Here is a 23,007-nt window from a genome sequence, read left to right on the forward strand (position 1 = left end):
GTACTCCCTACCGCTACATAATACTTCAGATTACTTTACAACCACATATTTCATGTGATATATACCACTAACTCACTAAGTGTATAAACGCCACAGAAATATGTGATTGTAAAGTGGTCCGAAGTACCATGTTGCAGTACTCCCAAAACAATTGAATAATTAGACGCCCTCCCTCGCCTTCCTCTAACTTTCTCTCTCCTAAGGCCACCCCACTTAGAAAGCTCTATATATACGCAGCTTAATTAGACAATACTTAAGGTCCGCTTTCTCTCTCATCTACACTATATATATATTATGACGCCAATATCTGTGAATTCAAACGACGACGACAACAACGCAAACAGCAACCAAAAGATCAAGTTCCTCTACAGCTACGGTGGCAAAATCCTCCCTCGTCCCACCGACGGCAAGCTCCTCTACGCCGGCGGCCTCACCAGAGTTCTCTCTGTTGATCGGTCCATCACATTCCCAGGTTCGTTCTCCAGTTCCTTTCAAGTTTCCTACTACAACGTTTGGACTGTCTGTTCCTGTCTGTCTGTCTTGGTTGCTTTGTTTCTCTAGCCAGAAAATTTGGACGGGTGGTGTGTAGCTGTGTAGGCATGTGTTCCCGAGGACGGACCAAGGAGCGAATTAATGAGCACGAATCGCCCCATATACACACGTTTCAAATTTTATTAAAATCGTAGTAGTTTTTTCTCTCTCAAAAGCTTAGAATTATATAGATTCATTCGCCCATCGTTATATTGTTCTGAAGAATTCAACACATGCACAACCAATACTTTTTTGAAAAAATAATGTTAAACTTTATCAGTAAGTGTTTTTTTTTTTTTTTAAGAAAATATTATTTTGATTTTAAAATAGACACAAGATTGCATGATTATAGATCACCATATCATAGTAATTGAATATGTTGATTAAAAAAACAATAAAAAATATATATATATATATATATAACCATCTTTTTGGTACAATTTTTGCAATTTATATTAGCAAATTACATTCATATTGCCTCTTATGTGTTAGAGATTTTTTCTTTTAAGGGTCACCCACCCAATCTTAAAATCCTACGTCCATCACTGTCCTTGTACTCTTGGTTTACTTGCTTGATGAAATCTTAATTTACAAATATCTATACACGCATGTGCGTTGTATGTTTATATCTCTCGATCGAATTTCTGATGAATTGAAGAGAATTTTGGATTATTGTTTTTTTTTTTTTTTGGGGTAAGGAATTTTGGATTATTGTTACAGAGCTAATGGTGAGATTCTTAGAGCTATGCGGATCCTCGATGACTTTGAAGTGTAAATTGCCGACTGAAGACCTAGATGTGCTGGTTACAATCACCTGTGACGAGGAACTCGTTAACCTCTTTGAAGAATACAGTCGATTCTTGCTGTCTACAAATAAGGACCTGAAGATAACGGCTGTGTTGTTTCCCCTGAAATCTCTCCAAAAAATCTCTCCTCCTCCGTCCACCGCTTCCAGTCTCAATTTCTCCTCGGCCATACACCCGCCTCCTGTCACAGGATTTTGGTGTCGGAATTCCTCGCCGGCCTTTGGGTTTCCGGCGGTGTGAGGAAAGACGGTGGCAAAGTCCGTTACTAAGCAGTCTATAGCTCTTAAAGACGGATATGACTCGTTCAAATGAGTAGCTGGTGATGAATCTTATTGTACGTCCCGTGAAGTTACATGAAAGGACTAAGACATGAGAAGATCTCGATGCCATTTTGAGAGCGCAAGCATTAGGCAAGGAATGTACGAGCTTTTGGGGATTGAACGTTCCAATCTTGAAGTCTGGAAAAAAAAGGTCATTGCGTTTTCCTGGTTGAACAAGATTTCCTAATATGGTTATGTGAAATAGGTAAAAGATACGCATGGTGTCCCAAGATCACTGAATATTTACTCGGTGGTTGGCGGCATTAATTATCATTTGGGAGGCAGTTTTGCTATATATTGTGAATGAACCCACTTAATACAGTGATGTTTAATCTTGGTTTTATGAGTCTCGTTCTGTTTGTTTGGCTTCCTGGAAAGGTAAACATTTGCTAAAATAAAGTTGATCAGATAATGACATTAACAAGAACGAAATACGTTTGTCAAGTAACAGCTGGTATGAGTCAATAAACTTCAAAACAAATGTATAATAGTCGATCAACCAAATTCTATAGTTATTATCTACTCAACGAGCCAAAAAAGAGCACGGTTCTAATCATTTTTGAGCCTATTTTATATGAAGATCGAGCACGACAAAACCTCTCAGTCCCTTTAATTTGTCTTATTGCTTTTCATTTAAGCAAATTCCAATTTGTTTTTCCCCCAAAAAGACAGCTTCTTTTTGAAATATACTTGTTTTCACCGAATTTTTTAGTTTATAATTTTTTTAAACATATTTGATCCGTCTCGAGGGTAATTTAAATTCAATCCTAGGTTGGATTTTTTCCGTTTATATCTCCTAAATGAAATATTCCCAGAATCATATTTGTTTCATTTGCTTCCATTAAGATAAACAATCTGTCCAAGAGAGGGAATAAATAAGCTAAAATACATAACGATTCAGAAATATGAAGGAAAATAAATTTTGCACTCCACTTTCTTATAAATGCACACCAAAGTTTATTTTTTAGTGCTTGTGTTGTGTGAAATTTGAGGCACTAAATGATAAATTTTAGAGGTGCGTTCATAAAAAAGTGAAGTAGAAAATTCATTGCTCAACAATAAATAACGACGCCAACCCCTTTTGTTCGGGCTTCCCCTAGGAAATCTTTCCTCTACAAGAGTGCAATATTAAACAGTGATTCGTCCCCCATTTAAACAATACTTTGGGCAAACCGATAGTAACTGCTTAACTTGACATATTTGTTTGGGCAAAGCCATGTAAGAGCATTCACACCGCTAGCATTTTTTGGCATAATTTCTTGTAATTTTTTTAAAAATGGCACAAAAAAGGACGAATTGGGTGCCACACCCATAGTGTGAAAATTCTCTAAAATTTGGCAAATGCCAATTGTTGTGTCATATTATGGCAAAATTTACGGCAAATTGCTATTTTAATTTTGAGATTAAGAGAGAGAGAGAACCAAAAGAAATAGCAAAATATGGGTGCAATACCCATGCCATTTTTTTGGCAAAAAGACACTATTCATTATCTATAAATGAGAATTGCAATGAAAAATGACATTCAGGAGTTTGAATGCCTTGACAAGAACCTAGGCCTGTCAATGGACCGGATTCGATCCGGATCCGATCCGAAAAATCCGATCCAGATCCGGATCCGGATCCGATAACATCGATCCGATAATCCGATAATCCGGATCCGGTAATTCAATACGGATCCGGATCGGATTATCGCATATTTTATTTTATTTTTTCTTTTAAGAGTAATAATCCTTATTTTATTTTATTTTTTTTCAAGGCGTTCTGTGTCTGCTTATGCACACCTCAGACTAATTCTTTTAATCTCTTTCACAGTCTTTTCATACGCTTACGCATACGGGGTGAGATGGCTCCAAGAATTATTACTCTCTCCGTCCCAATTTAAGAGTTCACTACGATTTTGCATGCCATTTTCAATTGTTTATATTTCTCAGACAAAATCTATATTGCAAGATTCATATCGCATATTTTTAGCAATATACATTGAGAGATATAAACCATTGAAAATGACACGCAGATCATTAGTAGAGACTTAAATTAGGATGAAGGAAGTAACAATTAAGAAGAATCAAACAGAAGATATTTGGTGAAAGCAAACTCTCAGGTTTCAGACCAGACAACCGGGCCAACGCCATTTATCTTTTCACTTTCCCCATGTCTCTCTCCTAAATATTCATGAAATCCATGGACAATCTAATATTGTCTACTCCTATATATAATAAGTAAAGATCCTCGAATTGGAGAACGACCCGTCAATACACGATACACCAGCCACGTTACAAACCACGGTTGCCGACACTATTCAACCACTTCTGAAAATAATATTTGTTATGTTTATCTTTTTAGATGGAGTTAATCAAAATGTTTTGAAAATATCTAACTTCGAGATATTTTTCAATCCGACATCACTTCAAGATATTTTTAATTTTATCTTTTGTTGAGTTTTTCATTAACTTTTTTTATGAATAAACAGTTTATCTCTAAGAAAGGAATCCTTATGTCCTGTCGTCTTTTCAAATTGCATATTCTTTTTCGATTCACATTGTTGCTATGGGACAAAATATTTCTTACCATGTCCTTAAAAATATTTTTATTCAAACAATAATCTCTATGAAAATTTGAATAGATTGGTATCGTTAACGATTATTGAAAAAAAGTGAATGTGCAGATTTTATGTTCCAGACTTTCAGTTTTGGATCACACCTTTTTCCTGCGATAAATTCATTTCGAGCACGGTTTTTACCCATGATAGAATACTTTAAAAGCGTGACCAATACTACAACAATTCGAACGGGAGCGTGAGTGAGGTCTTTTTTAGGTTTCAGTCTTTTATCTCGCCGCAAAAGCGAGATAGTTTATCTCACTCTTTTCCGTGCAAAGTCTTTTATTACGCCTCAAAAGTGAGGTTTTTTTTTACTTTTATCTCGGCGTAAGAGTGAGGTCTTTTATTTCGTTCTTTCCGCGCTAAAGTGAGAAAACTGAGATAAAAAATATTAAGCACCACTTTTTACCTCAGCTTTCGACTGAAACTGAGAATAAAATATCACGCTTTCACTGAAACTGTGATATTTGTGAATCTCCTTAGTGTGACATTTATCTATTATTGTAGTAGTGCTTCTTTTTCTTTGTTGCTTTGAATCATTACATTTTCTCCTTCGGTACTCTCTTACGAGTAAACAGTTCCCTTTTTTTTTAAATTCAAGTGTTCAGGTCAGCTTATACGTACCAATTCCACTATCCACTGGCAGGAAGTCCATTAACCCGCACAAAGCTTCGGCCATATGGACTACTCAAATAATTGATAGCACCTAGAAGGTTTCGAACCTGAGAGCTTAAGAGGGAGCAAATGTCTAAGTCCCTTGCCAAACCGGATGCCGATAAAAAAAAAAAAAAAAAAAGAGTCACAACCGGATAGTTAAAGTAACACATTGAAAGAGGTGTAGAACTCCGGATCTCTCTCTCTTTTTTTTTTTTTTTTTTTTACACTTAAGTGTACATCTGATGACGTTGGGCCAAAAGCATTTCGACAATTATTGTCTACACTACGTTCACAAAACAATTTTAGAGAGGAACCTATTTGGGAGGAGAAAACCTTTTCATTTGTTGTTTTTGTCAGGGTGTTGATAGTAGTCCCACTTATGTGTTTGCAGTGAGCTGAGTTTTAAATAAAGGCTGTTACGTATTGTATCATTTGTTACGTAATGGAATTTTGGACCTCCGATATAGACCGGTACGAAACGATATATGGCCCTATCACCGATATCGTTATGTTTTCCAATACCGCAATTTGAAACCCTGATGGTGAGATGGAGATCGATGAATTCATGTTAGGAAGAGCTAGAAGGGCCTGTTACCTTAGAGGGAATTATGTTTGTGGAGTACATCCATATTCTAATGGGTAATAAATCTTCGATTATACTATCATTATACCGTGTACAGACCAATGGGGGGCCGGGCTGTGGCCACCCAGGACTAGAGTTAAGGAAAACTACGTTGTTTCACACGTTAGCCGCAATAAATTGTAGTAAGAAATTAACACGCATTACCCCCACCCTTTAAATACATCTCCCCAACTATTCTATGTACCTATCTCTTCCTGAATTCGCTCCCAATACATCTCACCACAGTATAACTATTTATACACCTACCTGTCTACAACACAATCGACCTGGTACGACTAATTTGACAAGGGGACTGGATGGTGAAGAATACCATGTCTTTTCTCTTCACAGCTCTCTTCTTTCTCTTCGTGGAGTCACAAGCTCGTGGCATCCGTCGGGTTGCACCGGCCTTGTATGTTTTTGGGGACTCGGTCATGGACCCTGGCAACAACATCTTCCTAAATACCTTTGTGAAAGTAAATTTCACGCCTTATGGCATTGATTTTCCTGGTGGACCTACGGGCAGATTCACCAACGGCTACACTATTGCTGATTTTTGGTGTAAGTGCTCGCTCGTAATTTCTATACGGAAAAGTCATTGATTTATTTAAGGAAATTTGAATGGCATGCTGGTATATTGACTCCCCAATAAATGAAAGTAAATAGGCCATCTAATAGCATTTATATGTTGATATTGGTTCTAAAAACAATTTGTTTATGATTCTATGTTCTCATGAATTGCAGATAAATGGTCCAATAAGCGGTCTCACGAACCCATCCCGTTGCCATACTTGCATCCTCTCAGTAAGTTAAAGTCAAATACCAAAGGTTTCAACTATGCATCTGGAACAGCCGGCATCCTCCATGATACTAGCCGTAGCATTGTAAGTAAACATTGCCTTGCCAACAAGAATCCTATTTTTCCAAAGCGAAATTGCCAAAAAAAATATTGAACTACTTGAGGCCACGATAGTTTTTAAAACAAAATTCTGGGTCTTTTAGTTCGAAATGATAAGACTGAAATCTAAGACATCTTTCTAGAAAAATGTGCATGATTCCTACAGTTTGTATGCCTAGGCAATTTTCCATTCTCTTATTATGTTCCATTTGCAGGGGGAGAACTTGCCACTGGGGCGACAAGTCAAGTTATTTAAGGAGACTGCTGAGCAATACCTGCCATCTCTGGGAGCATACAATAACAGAACCAAGCTCTCAAATGCCTTGTCAAAGTCTATTTTTGTTGTTTGTATGGGCAGCAATGACTACATGAATTATCTACAACCCGGGTCCAACACAAGCAAATTGTACAATGCAGAGCAATTTGGGGAATTCCTTGTGAAAGAATTAGGAAACCATTTGCAGGTAACTCAATCTCACAGTGCTTTTGAAATAAACAAAATCCTTTGCATGGTTTGTATTTCTGACAGCCGATTTACGTATTAATGTTTTGATGGTAATGTACTTTATGCAGGAATTGTACAATTTGGGAGCCAGGAAATTTGTGGTGTTTGAAGTCGCCCCACTTGGTTGCTTGCCGGATGTTCTTGACAAAACCAAACCGTCAACATTATGCGACGAGCACATAAATGGCTTGGTATCAGTTTTCAATACCAATCTAGGTGTAAAACTGAACAAACTTAAGTCCGTGCTTAATGGCTCAACATTCGTCACTGCAAAATCTTATCGACTTATTCACGACATCATATACAATCCCCTTCATCATGGTGAGAAAAAACTTAACTGTTATGTTCTCTTTTTAATCTTTGTTTGGTTGATTGAAATTATCTTCAAAATACTTATTAATTTTGGATCAATTTTGTCTAGGGTTTAGCGATGCAAGGCAGGCATGTTGTGCTTCTGGAGTCGATGGGAGTGGAGATTGCAAACCAGGAATTGTGCCTTGCCAAAGTAGGAAATCACATGTATTTTGGGATAGAGTGCACCCAACAGAGGCAATATACGAGCGCATTGCAAGTGAATGTTTCAATGGAAAAGGCCTTTGCACTCCCATGAATATTGTGCAACTTGCTGGGAAACATTAAGTGGACAAATACCAGAGTTCTAAGTCTATACGTACCAGAGAAAGGAATAGTCGAGGTGCGCATAAGCTGTCCTGGACACCCTTAACCTTTGAGCCAAAAAAAAGTTTGTACACACCCATGTGGTCGAATGGCATCCGGGTTGGCAGGATATATCACTCTATCTTCATCAACGATGCAGAATTTCCTGCACCTTTACGACATTTTAGGCTTCTGCCATGTGCCATTGGATTTATGTCCATTGAAATGTAGTTTAGCGATACTTGTAAATAATGTTCTTCTATAGATCGATTGACAAAGAAATTGTACTTCTCTGAAATGATTTTTTTCTTTAGAGTATTTTGCAACCCTCTTTTCAAATGCAGAGATAAAGTTTGCTTGGTATAATGTTTACTCAAGTACCAACCGACATGGTGAAAGGGCAATGCTACACGACATGAGTACGTATTTTTGCGATATGTGCATCTAACGGTTTTTGACACACTGCGTTTGGATCTGTGCTCATAAATCTATGTACATAAACTTTCCCATGGCGAAAAGAGTCAAATTAACACCAAAATACACTTTGCCTGAAGAATATATTTGAGGAACTTTTACAAAAAGAAAAATGTCCGTTTAGAGAATTACCAGATTGTGCCAAAGTGATCAACTGAAATAACCAAAAAAAAACAGGCCTGGGGATGGTGTCCCCTGCTAGCCCTCCGAAAGCGCTCTTCTCAGAACAAGTACTCATCATGTACACTAAACAGCCCTTCGATCTAGCTAATTGCGGGTAAGCGAATAGATGCTGAAAGACGATGTCCATGTCCTTCTTTGGAGTAATTTTTTCAATGGTCTTTGGACACTGCCACATGATCTCCCAACACCCTATTCCACCGCAAATTCATGTGGGGTTTATAAAGCTAGTGTTGGGCTCCACATGAATACCGAAAAGAGTGTTGGGGCACCAAGACCACCCAATGAATTTTCTCTACCTCGGGTTTGTTTTCTCAAAAAGAGTTCAGCAGTAGGATAAAAATTAAACCAGCAATGCAGCAAAGGAGAACTCCATGGTAGAGCACAAGAAGAAAAGAACTGAGCCATGCAATAAGACAAAAGGACTGGGAGTTCTCCTTTGCTGGAGTTCTCCAATTTTTAAGCAAGATTTAGATTAAAAATCATTTTGTCTAATTACATTTCATTTAAGAAAATTTCCCATTAGTTTTTTTTCCCCACAAAAGCCAGCTTCTTTTTACTCTATATATATATATATATATATATATATATATATATATATATATATATCTTTGTTACCAATTTTTTTAGTTTATACTCCCTCCGTCTGGGACAGAGGGAGTATTTATTTTGACATATTATGATTAATCCCGTTGAGTGCAATTTAAATTTTCTTTGAAATTCGGCACCGCTTAGGTTTGGATTAAAAAGTCAAGTGACTTTTTTTTCTCTATTCAAATTTTTTTGTATTTGTTCATTTTGCGATAAATTTTTTATCCCTTTTAGTTTGTCTCAACGAAAGAATCAAAAAAGTAAAAAGAAAAAGAGACAGTGATTGAAAACATTGTATACAAGTAGCTAGAAATGTTAAAAAAAAAAAAAGTGACACAGTGATATAGAAAGGAAATTTCGATTAATGGTCTAACGATAAGCGATGAACTTCATTCTTGGTACATTTAATCTAATTCATATTCTGTAAAAGATAGACGGGTCCGATTGAAAAAAATGGCTTACACGGGGATCAATTGTTGTATTATTAGACATTAATTTGCATCTAGATACATTAAAAGTCTTTCGATTACGTAATTGTAGATATCCGATAATCTCTAATTTTGGCGACAATGTTGAATATCGTATAACTTAACATCCTAACAGTACTAATCGATCATTCTAAAAATACACTCACTAACGACATTTAAATTGCACATTCAATTTATATTTGATATGAAACCTAGTCCTATGTTGTAGTTGAATGTAAGGTAGCCATGCGACCGTGACACAATAATGACGATCAATTCCGTTGAATTTTTTATGTATGTTGATTAAGTCACCTACATAAATTTTTGCCTCGATCTGGTTTAGGAAGCTCCATCATCGGCACGCAAATTTAATAATAGAATGATATTTTCCATCCAATTAGGTGTCTACCTATAAGCCATCAACTTCATTCTTAGTACGAATGATGTAATTGATATTATGTAAAAGATAGACGATTTCGATAAAATAAAATAAAAAACCTTACGTGAGGCTCAGATGGTGCATTTTTAGATTTTATTGTTGTATTGAAATTAAACGACTAGATTTGTCAAAGTATGAAACTACAAGGACTAATTATGTAATTCAACCTTAAAAAACAACATTCTTTAAAAAACAAAAATGAATGAAGGGTGCAAAACTTGAACCCCTGATCTTTTAGATAAATGTCCAAACTCCAACACTTTATCACTGTGGTACACAATTGAAAATTTGAAGGCTATTAATTATATAATACTTTCTTGAACGTAAATGCCCTATTTCTGGCTGAAAAATGGAGAAGGTAGTGGCCTCAAATGCCTTTGTCCTAGTGCTGGGTCTGCACTTGTAGATCATATTATGGCCTATGTCATTGGTGTAAATTAGTATGTTGACTATAATAATTTTTTTTAAAAAGAAAGTACAATGACAATAAATTTACAAAATTATTTAGATTGTACTTTCATAACCTAGTTCCAAGGACCACCATTAAATTTGGATTTGTATGTATAGGGTGAAGGTTTGGCACCGATCTGCTTGTCAAATATATAGTGCCAATTGTTAAGTGCACTGCCCTGAATATCCGTATCTTGAGACAGTTGAATAATTATTTGTTTTAGTGACCTCTCATTTTTTCAAGAAAATTTGAAGCAATTTTGATTTTTTGAATTAAATTTTTTAGAGAAAGAACTTAATTTAGACTAATATTTTGAGAGGAAATTGTAGTTACATTTGAAAATTTAGTACTTACTTTTTGGTGAATTTCTTGAATGAAAATTTTGAGCGAGAACTTTATTTTTAGTTTAAATTATTGAGGTATTGTATAGGGACAAATAAGAATTTGAAAAAATAGTGCGGAGGGAATCAAAAATTAAGATAATATGGTGAAATTTTCAAATTCTGAAAAAATAATGTGGCGGGAATTAAAAATAATTGGTGGTATGGTATTTTGCTAATTGTAACTATCGTTTACTGAACATTTCGATTTTTTATACAACATGTTGTGGGTATGAAAACGCTAACTTATGATGTTATCATAACAAATTTGGTTATATTACTAAATTTATGTTATGGTATTTTGTTGAATATAACTATCGTCAACTGAACATTTCAATTGAATTTTTTTATACGATACGTTGTGGGTATGAAAACGTCAATTTACGGTGTTGTCATAATAAATTTGGTTATATTACTCAATTTGTGGAATGGTATTTTGCTAATTATAACTATCGTTAACTGAACATACCAATTGAATTATTTTTATATGATACGTTGTGGGTATGAAAACGTCAATTTATGGTGTTGTCATAACAAATTTGGTTATATTACTCAATTTGTGGAATGGTATTTTGCTAATTATAATTATCGTTAACTGAACATACCGATTGAATTTTTTTTATACGACACGTTGTGAGTATGAAAACGTCAATTTATGGTGTTGTTATAATAAATTTGGTCATATTACTCAATTTGTAGAATGGTATTTTGCTAATTATAACTATCGTTAACTGAACATTCCAATTGAATTTTTTTTATATAACACGTTCTGGGTATGAAAACGTCAATTTATGCTCAATTTTTGGAAGGGTGACCCTAATGCCACAACAGGATTTGTTGGAGCCACGACTGTGCTTAGTTTCTGACACTTCTACCCTTCAATCAATTTTCTCTCGTCGTTTCATTATCCCTCTGAGGACATTATACCCACTTTCCCTTCAATTTCATTCTCTCTCCTCCCTCATCCTAGACCACAACAATTCCTGCAATCTCTCTCCCCTTCACTCACATCGGAATACTGCACTTCTCTATGCTATGTCCTCTTTTCTTCTTTCTTGAAAACTGAATTCACTGTTGTTCATCGATCAAGTTCAAATCCCCTTTGACTTGTATTTCCATCTTGCAATCGGACCGCCGCAAGACCCACTTTTCTGGATAAACCTAAACGTAAGCATCGTAATACAATGATTATTTAACAAAATCGAGCAGCAATTGGTTTTCTGTCGGAGAGCCGGGGGTAGATCTGATGCTCGCAAAATCGAGAAGCATTTTGTTTTGCCCATTTTTGTAGGATAGTTGTGTGAGTTTTTAGAATGGACCTGAGTTGTATTGACTGAAGATTGAGCACTTTGTACTTTAATGGGACGGAGGTAGAGTGAAGGAATTGTTCAGGTTTGTAATACAACTTTGTCGTGGCTCCAGCAAATCCTATCGTGGCATTAGCATCACCCTTTTTTGGAATTGTATTTTGCTAATTATAACTATCGTTAACTGAACATACCAATTGAATTTTTTTTATACAACACGTTAAGAGTATGAAAACGTCAATTTATGGTGTTATTATAACAAATTTGGTTATACTACTGATTTTGTAGTATTTTAGACATGTTATTACGGAATATTTTAATTAATTTCCTTTGATACGACACAGTGTGGTAAAAAAACGTTAATTTATGGTATTGTTATAACAATTGTGGTTTATTTTATAATTTGTGGTATTTAAATATATTTTCTTTTGATATAACACATTGTGTTAAGAAAATGACAATTTAGGTGTTGTCATAATAATTGTAGTTATTTTATAAAATTTGTGGCATTTTACAAATATTTTTAGCTTAGGTATGACAATTGTTGATTCTGGTACGACATATTTTGATTTTGTTACGGAATATCATACGAGTCAAAGAATTTTTGATACGACTCATCGTGGTAAGATAATGCCAATTTATGGTGTTGTTATAACATTTGTGGGTAGCATTATTTAATTTTTGATATTGTACGCATATATCTGGTTAGGGTACAAGTATTATGGATTCCGATACGAATAATTATGGTTATATAATAACAATATTTTTTAATTATGAATAACATGCTAATGACCTGTTTAACAAGTAAATTTTAAAGTACAAGTCGTAACTAGAGTCATAAATATGCATTAGAAAACCAAAAATCAACATAATGAAAATAATAAATTGTCATAATTTAGACATACGGTATACCCTGTATACCATAGCTTCTTCCTTTTTTTTAAATGGCACAAAGGACAAATTGGGTGCCACACCCACAATATCAAAATTCTCTCAAATTTGACAAATGCCGATGATTGTTTTGTCATATTATGGCAAAATTTTCGGCAAATTGCTATTTTTGAGATTAAGAGAGAGAGAACCGAAAGAAATAGCAAAATATGGGTGCAATTCCTTTGCTATCTTTTTGACAAAAAGACATTATTCATTGTTTATAAATGAGAATGGCAATGAAAAAATGACATTCATAAGTTTGGATGCCTTAAACAAATACGGACTAGTATTTTTGGGGCTAAATGAGAAACAGGTCAATTCTCTTGTCCCCTTTTTTTATGCAGGGTGTCCTGTGTCTGCTTGTGCACGCTTCGGACTAATTCTTTCAGTCTCTCTCTCAGTCTTTTCACATGCTTACACATACGGATAATTAAGGTGGCCCGAAAAATTATTGACAAATAAGGAGAATCAAAATTGAGATATTTGGTGAAAGCAAACCCTCAAATTTCAGACCAAAACCACCGGGCAATGCTTATTACTGACAATTAAGGAAAGGGAATCAAACCTGAGATATTTGGTTCAAACCAAAACCACCTGGCAATCCATGGAATCCATGGACAATCGAATATTGTCTATAAATCATAAGTAAAGATCTTCGAATTGGAAGACGACCCGTACGTTAATTCACCAGCCACGCAACAAACCACGGTTGCCGACACTAACAATTGGTACTGATCAACAACTTTTGAAAAATAATATACAGTATTTGGTAAGGTTTTTTTTTTAAGATGGAGTTAATGTAGATATTTTGAAAATAGATTTGTTATGATCTTAACTTCGAGATATTTTTCAATCCGACATCACTTTCAAATCTTTTTAACTTTATTTTTTGTTGAGCTTTTTATTAACATTTTTTTTATTATGAAACAATTATCTCTAGAAAGGAATCCATATGTAATACCCGTCCCGAATATTAGAGTATTTAATTCATCTTTTAATTGAATTATATGTTTTTGGGGTTGATTTGTTTATGACGGAAGTTCGAGGGCCTTGTATGTGATTCATGGGTGGAGCATAAGTAAGTTCATGTTTCAATTGCATACAATAATTTTCCCATAGCCTTTATCAAATATCCTGGAGGATATTTTGGGGGATATTTCTCCCCTATTCTCATCTTGCTTCCAACGTAGAGAGAGAGAGAGAGAGAAGAGGAAGAGGAAGAAGAAGAAGAAGGAAAAGAAGAGAGGAGAGCTTGAAGGTTCTTGGTTGTCTAGGTTGTTAATCATCTAGGTAATTTCATATTTTAATTGTTGAATTTCATGTTTGGGTAAGTCTAATTTCATGCTTAAATAGTTGGGTTCATGCTTTAATTAGATGATGCAAGTTAAGTTGGGTATGAGAAGAATACCTCTTGAATCTCGTGTTTTTATGTTTTAAGCTTCTTTGATTCATGGGGTTTGAGTTTCTTAAGTAGCTCTTTGATATACATGAGTTAAAGCATGATTTGGTGTAGTTTGAGGAGTTTTAGATGTGGTTTGAGTAGAGAAAAAGGTTGGGAATCGGAAGGAAGTCGTGCTGGATTTTCGCTGAAAAACCCAGTTGGTACCCGTACCACTTTTTGGTGGTACCTGTACCGGCAGATCAGTGCTGAAACTTTTGGGTTGATTTTGGGTGGGTACCGGTACTGAGTTTTGTGGTACCCGTACCTCTCGGGTAACTTTTCAGCAATTGTTGGGGAATTTCGGACGATCATATCTTTTTCATTCGGACTCCGTTTTGGGCAAATTATATATCAAAATTCGTGTACCGAAAGTGTACTTTCCATTGGTGGTGGTCTCAAGAGCTAGCTCAAGGCCAATAAGAAGTTATGGTTAAGATAAGACAAGTTGATCATAAGTTTTCAAACCGATTTCAAGAATTATTTTATATTTGAACTTTATGCTTGTTTCAAGACACTTCTAGGTGTTGACATGGACATATTTGTATTCGATAGTCATCGTTTAGCTTCTTGTTAGCTTTGTAACTTTGTGCTGAGTATTCGTGGAATTCGTAATTAATATGAGTTAACTTGTGGCTAGGTAAAGAGCCGGTCTTTCAGGAGGTGCCGAAATCTTAGTTTGGCATACTTTGGTCGATACGAAGGTGAGTGTGTTTGATATGGTAATGTTCAATGAGATGTTACAAGGTGGTGATTGTATATCATGCTATTAGAGATTTAGCTAATGATATATGTTTATTGGGTGTTGATTGTAACCGCTAAAGGGTTGTGGAGTGAGTCACACCATGTCGTGGGCCATGCCGTCTAATTAACGGTGAATGGAAATGTGGTGTGTGGGACACAATGCCTTGGTTACATGGGAATGTGGCAGACGTGCCATTGCATGTGTGATGTTTATACATGTGGTCATATAATTGAGTACTTGTGTTGAGTTTATGTGAATTACATTCAAGTGAGATATTCTTTCGGGTTGTGTGGTATTTTATTGAATGTATTTTATATCTCACACACTCTGGTTTTCCTTTTTGGATTGCCAGGTCACACGTGGCCGTAGAGTTGGTCCACTGTCAGTCGACGTTTTGGGGACACTTGTATTAGTATCGAGTGTTGGTATTTTTGGTCGAATTGGTTGTATTGGGTCAAACTCGTACTTTTGCTAAACTCATTTGTGACTAATGTTGTCAAGTACTCTTTGACTTCGAGTTTGTAAATATGTTGGGTGTCGTTCGTACAATGCAAGTTTGTAATTATCGTAGACACCTTGTTTATTATTAATGTTAAGTCTTCCGCTGGGGTTTTACTCTATTTCTTATTTAGTTGTCGTACAGTTGTTTGTCTTTTGTGTGGAATGCCACGTGGCCGTGTCGGTTCGGGCCCACTTCGGGTGTCGTTCCGGGGCGGGGCGTGACACCATATGTCCTGCAGTCTTTTCAAAATGCATATTCTTTTTTGATTCACATTGTTGCTATAGGATAAGATATTTCTTACCATGTCTTTAAAAATATTTTTATTCAAACAATAACCTTTATGAAAAATTAGATTGGCATCGTTAACGATTAATTTCTATTGAAAAAAATATTACTTCCAGTTTTCGATCACACCTTTTTTTTTGAGACAAATTCATTTCGATCACAGTTTTTACCCATGATAGAATACTTTAAAAGCGTTACTAATACTACAACAATTCGAGCGGGAGCGCGAGTGGAGTCTTTTATCATGCCGCAAGATTGAGGTCTTTTGTAGGCTTCAGTCTTAATTTAATTATCTCGTCACAATAGCGCGTGAGATCTTTTATCTCACTCTTTTCCGTCCAAAGTCTTTTATCATGCCGCAAAAGTGAGGTTTTTTTACTTTTATCTCGACGCAAAAGTGAGGTCTTTTATCTCGCTCTTTTCCTCGCTAAAGTGAGATTAAAACTGAGATAATATTAAGCACCACTTTTTGTCTCAGCTTTTGACTTAAAGTGAGATTAAAAACTTCGACTACATTAATTCTTTATCACGCTTTTACTGAAACTGTTTTTTTTGTAAACCTCCTCTCTTTTTTTTTGATTCATTCCGGAAGTCATTTTAAGTACTTATTTTTTAAGAAGGCAATTTCAAGCTCAAAAATAATGTGTCTACACAAATAATTTTCCTAGCAATATGAATCTTGTTTGATAGGAGTAGATCTTATCGAGATCTTTTATACAGTGCAAAAAAAATAAAAAAATAATTTTTTATTTACATTATTTTTGATTTTAAAAATGTGAAATAAATACTTATTTTTTAAGAAGGTGTTCTGGAATAGAGCGGTGTGATCTTTTTATATTATTGTACAGTAGTAACTATTCCTCAAGCAAGGCAGCCAATAAGTCATCGAAGGGTTTGTTTGAATAATGGAATAGTTAACAGCTTCTTCTTCTTTGCTGTTTTGAATCGAAATTGGCGATTACATTTACTCCTCCGGTACTCTCTTACGAGTAAATAGTTCCTTTTTTTTTTTTACATTCAAGTGTCTAGGCCAACTTGTACGTACGCCGACTAATTTTAAGATTCAATTCCACTATCCACTGCAAAGCTTCAGCCATATGGACTGACTCAAAGAGTTAATAGCACCTAGAAGATTCCGAACTTGAGACCTCAAGAGAGAGCAAACTGTTGGGAAAATACCCGATCTCACCCGCACAACGGAAGCGTAACGAAAAACAAAACACACAAAAGAGACACAAGATTACGTGGTTCTCCAAACTCGGATACGTCCACGGAGAGAGAATAACTTCCACTAATATTGAATGAGTACAATGAGATACAAAATACCCTACTTTAGCTCTCAAGCTCTCGGTATTTTTATCTCCATCAAACTCAAACAATTTTCTCACTCACAATTTTCTCTCTACAGTAACTCACACATGCACAAAGAAAGTATTGACTTTTCTCTGTTGTTCACTGCCTTTTCCACACACACCTCACAAACGGCACAGTAGCCTCTATAAATAGGCATGACTTAAGGCTAGTATAAAAGTCTCTTGAACTGCCCAGAAGAAGAATCTGGAGCCCAACACAACAAATGCTCCATGGGACTCGTTGGAATGCACCACCAAGAGCCAATTAACTCCACCGAACCATCTGCACATTCTATGCAAACTAATGCCATTCAATACACAACTAACCAGCATTTTCTTTCTTTTCTTTTTCCAACAGCTTTTCCCACATAGCAAAAAACCCAAAAAACACCCCCTTTTTGCTCATGTGATATCGCACCCCCCACTCGGGCGCCTCGCACCCTCTCACCGAGGTGCCTAATCGAAAATATCGGAAACCAAATTTGGTGCGAAAGAGACCATCTTCCTTGTGCACGATTTTTCTTCAACTTGTTCCAAAATCAACAATTGAGGCACATCCTTCTCGACGTTGCTCTCCACAAATAAAGATTCATTTGCTTGCACCTTTACTCGCCACACTTGTGTAACCCGACGCCCATAATTTTTGCTTGCTCGGTGTCCACCATTTGCATGCCACACTTCAACTTGACCTTGAAGCTTGTACAAATTGCCCGCCATTTTTCCTTGCAACGTCACTTTATCATTCTTGAAAACCTCAAGAACGTCATCCCTTGTCGCAAAACTACAACCCTTTGAATGTAACATTCCCAAAGAAATTAAATTTTTCCTTAGTCCCGGCACGTGTCAAACTCCGGTCAACCTCACAAATCTTCCATCGGCCATACGAAAACGTACCATTCCTATGCCAACAACCTTATTCACTGTGTTGTTTGCCATTCTAACAGTACTTCCATCAAAAGCCTCATACGAATAAAAATATTTTTTATTTGAACACATATGGAAAGAACAACCGGAATCCATAACCCAATCAAAATTCTCTATACCTTCCGAAGTCACCGTGAGCAAATCACCTTCATTTTCGGCAAAGCTCTCAACAACCACCGCTTTGGATTTTTCCTTCTCTTCATCTATCTTCGCTTTGAGCTTTGGGCAAAACTTCAATATATGGCCTTCTTCGTTACAAAAATAGCATTTCCTTTTGTCAACGGCCCGCGACTCGCCACCTCGTGAGTGTGAACGCCCCCTTGGCTTGGACCCATTTTGCCTTTCGGTCGTCTGCCCTCTAGCTTGACTACCGGAAGATGCAACCATGGCACGATCCTCTGATATCCTCTCGCTCTCCTTCCTTCGCATTGACTCATGGGATAGGAGTGTAGCAATAACCTCATCAAGTCCGAGAGTGTCTTTCCCAAACAACAATGTAGTTTGGAGATGCTCATACGATATCGGCAAGGAAACCAACAAAATGATCGCCTTATCTTCTTCCTAAATCTTTGCACCAATGGCTTCCAACTCATTATTAGCCGATTGAACTCATCCAAGTGCTCATTAATATTTCCTCCCTCAGGCATACTTAACGCATACAATTGCTTCTTTAACGACAACCTATTCGTCAAAGACTTGGACTTGTACCTTCTCTCCAATTTCGCCCAAAGTTCTGCCGGATCCGTTTCATTGATGACTTCTCGGAGAGTGTTATTCCCGAGATACAATTGGATGGTGCTATTTGCAAGCTCTCTCATCTCTTCCCATTTATCTTCCTTCATTTCTTCCGGCTTTTCGGATTTCGGCTTGAGTGCCTTCAGCAAACCTTCTCTCACCAAAATATTCCTCACCCTTTGTTGCCAAAGAGTAAAATCATTGTGCCCATTGAAAGGCTCAACCGCGAACCCGGTGCTTTTCTCCGCCATATTGTAGCTCTGATACCACTTTGTTGGGACAATACCCGATCTCACCCGCACAACGGAAGCGTAACGAAAAACAAAACACACAAAAGAGACACAAGATTACGTGGTTCCCCAAACTCGGATACGTCAACGAGAGAGAATAACTTCCACTAATATTGAATGAGTACAATGAGATACAAAATACCCTACTCTAGCTCTCAAGCTCTCGGTATTTTTATCTCCCTCAAACTCAAACAATTTTCTCACTCACAATTTTCTCTCTAAGTAACTCACACATGCACAAAGAAAGAAGGATGATGCTATGGTGTCCCCGGTCATTTTGGGGACACCGTAATTTTTGGCATAACTTTACCATTAGGAGCATAACTAAAATCAATTACAAGCATAACAGAACCCAAACAAGGCGTAACCAAGGAATATCCAAAAAACCAATCAATGCGTAACTAAACCCAACCAAGGCATAACAAATAAGTTATGTCTTGCTATGGTTTTGGTTATGCCTTGCTATGGTTTTGTTATGCTTGTAATGGGTTTTGGTTATACTCATAATGATTTTGTTATGCCAAAAGTTACGGTATCCCCAAAATGACCGGGGACACCGAAGTCATTCCCAAGAAAGTATTGACTTTTCTCTGTTGTTCACTGCCTTTTCCACACACACCTCACAAATGGCACAGTAGCCTCTATAAATAGGCATGACTTAAGGCTAGTATAAAAGTCTCTTGAACTGCCCAGAAGAAGAATCTGGAGCCCAACACAACAAATGCTCCATGGGACTTGTTGGAATGCACCACCAAGAGCCAATTAACTCCACCGAACCATCTGCACATTCTATGCAAACTAATGACATTCAATACACAACTAACCAGCATTTTCTTTCTTTTCTTTTTCCAACAGCTTTTCCCACATAGCAAAAAACCCAACACAAACCTCTAAGTCCCTTGCAAAACCGGATGCCGATCAAGAAAAAAGAGAGTATGTTGGGATTTGTCCCACATCGGTTAATTATCTCCTCAAGTACTAGTATATGAGCCTGGGCAGCCTCTCCACTCTTTGCCAATTGGTTTGTAGTTGGATGCTTTAACATGGTATCAGAGCTAGAGTTTCGGAGGCTTTTCCCCTTTGTTTGTGCCATAGTTGCACTTTGTTTCATTGTGATCCGTGTGTTCCGGATCCTTTGTTAACCTCTCCACGTGCGAATCAGGGGTCGCACGTGCGGGGGAGTGTTGGGATTTGTCCCACATCAGTTAATTATCTCCTCCAGTACTAGTATATGAGCCTGGGCAGCCTCTCCACTCTTTGCCAATTGGTTTGGAGTTGGATGCTTTAACAGAGTAACAACCGGATAATTAAAGTAACACATTGAAAGAGGAGTAGAACTCCTTATCTCTTCTTTTTTTTTTACACCTAAATGTACATCTTGGGCCAAAGGCATCTTGGCGATTACTGTCTACACTGCGTTCACAAAACATTTTAGAGAAGAACCAATTTGGGAAGAGCAAAAACCTTTTTGTTTGTTGTTTTTGTCAGGGTGTTGATAGTAGTCCCACTTATGTGTTTGTAGTGAGCAGAGTTTTAAATAAAGGCCGTTACGTATTATATCATCTCTATTATAAAACAAAAGGGTGTGGGGACAAGTTGTTGCAACGGCTTAGATTTATTTGATCCGAGGGTTGAGATGCATTTTTTCATATTTTGTGAAAGTATCCACATTTGCCTATCATATTACATAAATGCCATCTGTTGTCTAAGAGAAAAAAAGAATCGGAATGTGTGTGTGTGTGTGTGTGTGTGAAAACAAAGAAGGGGGGAAAGCAATTTTTCTTGCTTCCTTTCTACGAGGCCTTTCCTCCCCTACGGGTTGACTGTCTTTGGGGAAGGGGTTCTCCCCTTGGACTGCCGAGCACTGGGACTGTCCACTCCTCCTCGACAGTCAAACCCCTCGGGAGAAATCAAATCCGGAGAGGTATTTTTTGTTACTCACCATGTGTTTGTTAAAATGCTGTCTTCTATTTTGTATACATTTTCTCCAAAATCTGGAGATGTATTTTCTGTTGCCTACCATGTGTTTGTTAAATATTCTTTTCTGTTTTGTAGAGCTGTAGAGACTTTGTGGGGTTTTTTTTCCCTTTTTGAACGGCGTTTCTGCATAATTTCGTGAGTTGCTAATTTCTTCACTACACTGTTTGCGTATTCACTTCATATCTCAATAAAAAAAATAAAAGTCTTCGCCGTTCAAAAAAAGAGAGGTTAATTTCTAGCAATTTGTAACTATCTAAAAATTGAAATAATGTTTTGAACCACTATCAAGATTCAAAGGGTATTTCAATTTCAATCGGGGTGAGTAGTGTCGTAGGTACGGCAAGCACTAGTCTGTTACGTAATGGAATTTTGGACCTCTAATACCGTTATTTACTTATGTATCGGCTAAAACGGACTGATAGAATTAATACGATATATGACCATATCACCGATATCGTTACGTTTCTCAATATCGCGATTTACAACCCTGGCAGTGAGATGGAGATCAATTCATGTTGGAGGAGAAGGGCCTGTCATTGGGAATGAACTGATACATGTACTTTTTTTACTTGGGATAGAGTGCAGCCATGTTGTGCTTCGGGAGTCGATGGGAGTGGAGATTGCAAACCAGGATGCCTTGCCAAAGTAGGAAATCACATGTATTTTAAGATAGAATGCATCCAACAGAGGCAATATACGACCTTTGCACTCCCATGAATATTGTGCAACTTGCTGGATTAAAACATTAAGTGGACAAATACAAGAGTTCTAAGTTCATACATACCCTGGAGGGGAATAGTCAAGGTGCGGATAAATTGTTCCGGACACCCAGACTTTTGAAACAAAAAAAAAAGTTGATACATCCCCGTATGGTCGAATGGTATCGATCCGGGTTGGCAGGATCACTCTATCTTCATCAACGACAGGGCCGGCTTTGGGCTAAGGCCCAAGAGGCCGGCGCCTTAAGCCCCTCAAGAATGTGTAAAAATTAGAGTCTCCTATTATTTTGGGTACCCATTTTATATGTTCAATTTTTTTGGGTATAGCAACACTAGAGGCCCATTTTAATACCCAAACCACCTATTTTACGCTTAAGAGACACAGGCCTAATGGTTGGGCCCAACCTGACTTGCTCAATCAAAGGAAACAAAAAAGGAAAAAGAAAATGCAGATCACGGGCGGCTGTCTTCATGTAGAGCCCCTTGGAAAATGATCCCATGTGGTGGATTCCTATATAAGTTTTATGCATAGTCTACCCTTAACAGCTCTAATCTCCTGAACACACAATAAAATGGAAGAAGATGAATTAGAGATCAAAGAAGAGAAAACAAGATCAGAAATTAGTATTTGTATGAGTTTTTTCCTTGTCGAATACATGCATTTGGCTTTGAAAAAATCATTTAACTACTTGTTATTTTATTGTCATAAATTTTATTAAGGGCATCATTGTCTACGTCCGTCTTAGGCCCCCAAAATCTCAGAGCCGGCCCTGATCAACGATGTAGAATTTGCTGCACCTATATGATATTTTTCGCTTCTGCCACGTGCCATTAGGGATACTTGTAAATAGTTTTTCTTCTATGGATTGACAAAGAAATTGTACTTCTCTGAAATGATTTTTTTCTTTAGAGTATTTTGCAATCCTCTTTTCAAATGCAGAGATAAAAGTTTGCTTGCTATAATGTCTACTCAACCAACAAGCATGGTCAAAGAGCAATGCTACATATTTTGTGAGGGCATATGTGCATTTAACGATTTCTTTGACACACCGCATTTGGATTTGCGCACACAAATCTATGTACACAGACTTTCTCACGGCGAAAGGAGTCAAATTAACACCAAACCACGATTTGCCTGAAGAATCTATTTAAGGAACTTTTAAAAAGAAAAAATGCCCGTTTTGACAATTACCAGATTGTGCTAAAGTGATCAACTGAAA

General features: G+C 36.8%; 2 protein-coding genes across 4 annotated transcripts; both read left to right on the forward strand.

Moving 5' to 3' along the window:
* The first annotated feature begins 266 nt into the window (after positions 1–266).
* On the forward strand, positions 267–2,175 carry LOC131335895 (uncharacterized). Of its 2 annotated transcripts, XR_009202675.1 has the most exons (3): positions 267–472; positions 1,252–1,907; positions 2,083–2,175. XR_009202675.1 is itself a non-coding variant. In XM_058371454.1 (2 exons), exons 1-2 carry the CDS (start codon positions 295–297, stop codon positions 1,575–1,577), a joined length of 504 nt encoding a protein of 167 aa, XP_058227437.1. In that variant the 5' UTR covers positions 267–294; the 3' UTR covers positions 1,578–1,951. The 2 variants fall into 2 exon arrangements, 1 of the variants encoding a protein (XP_058227437.1); XM_058371454.1 differs by lacking the exon at positions 2,083–2,175 and having other exon boundaries at positions 1,252–1,951.
* Positions 2,176–5,794: 3,619 nt separating this feature from the next.
* On the forward strand, positions 5,795–22,650 carry LOC131335896 (GDSL esterase/lipase 7-like). 2 transcript variants are annotated; one of them, XR_009202676.1, is made up of 6 exons: positions 5,795–6,096; positions 6,280–6,419; positions 6,649–6,897; positions 7,007–7,259; positions 7,360–7,810; positions 22,623–22,650. XR_009202676.1 is itself a non-coding variant. In XM_058371455.1 (5 exons), the coding sequence occupies exons 1-5, from the start codon at positions 5,853–5,855 to the stop codon at positions 7,575–7,577; spliced, it is 1,104 nt and encodes a 367-aa protein (XP_058227438.1). In that variant the 5' UTR covers positions 5,795–5,852; the 3' UTR covers positions 7,578–7,893. The 2 variants fall into 2 exon arrangements, 1 of the variants encoding a protein (XP_058227438.1); XM_058371455.1 differs by lacking the exon at positions 22,623–22,650 and having other exon boundaries at positions 7,360–7,893.
* Positions 22,651–23,007: the final 357 nt, after the last annotated feature.

The sequence above is a fragment of the Rhododendron vialii genome, chromosome 8a (genome assembly GCF_030253575.1).
Source record: "Rhododendron vialii isolate Sample 1 chromosome 8a, ASM3025357v1".
Classification (NCBI taxonomy): domain Eukaryota; kingdom Viridiplantae; phylum Streptophyta; class Magnoliopsida; order Ericales; family Ericaceae; genus Rhododendron; species Rhododendron vialii.

What these genes read in the sequence shown, in the direction of transcription:
- LOC131335895 (XM_058371454.1), top strand. Translation starts at nt 295, where the DNA reads ATGACGCCAATATCTGTGAATTCAAACGACGACGACAACAACGCAAAC. An exon ending in TCGGTCCATCACATTCCCAG is followed by an intron (nt 473 to 1,251) that starts GTTCGTTCTCCA and finishes TTATTGTTACAG; the next exon opens with AGCTAATGGTGAGATTCTTA.
- LOC131335896 (XM_058371455.1), top strand. Translation starts at nt 5,853, where the DNA reads ATGGTGAAGAATACCATGTCTTTTCTCTTCACAGCTCTCTTCTTTCTC. An exon ending in AATTAGGAAACCATTTGCAG is followed by an intron (nt 6,898 to 7,006) that starts GTAACTCAATCT and finishes TACTTTATGCAG; the next exon opens with GAATTGTACAATTTGGGAGC. An exon ending in ATACAATCCCCTTCATCATG is followed by an intron (nt 7,260 to 7,359) that starts GTGAGAAAAAAC and finishes AATTTTGTCTAG; the next exon opens with GGTTTAGCGATGCAAGGCAG.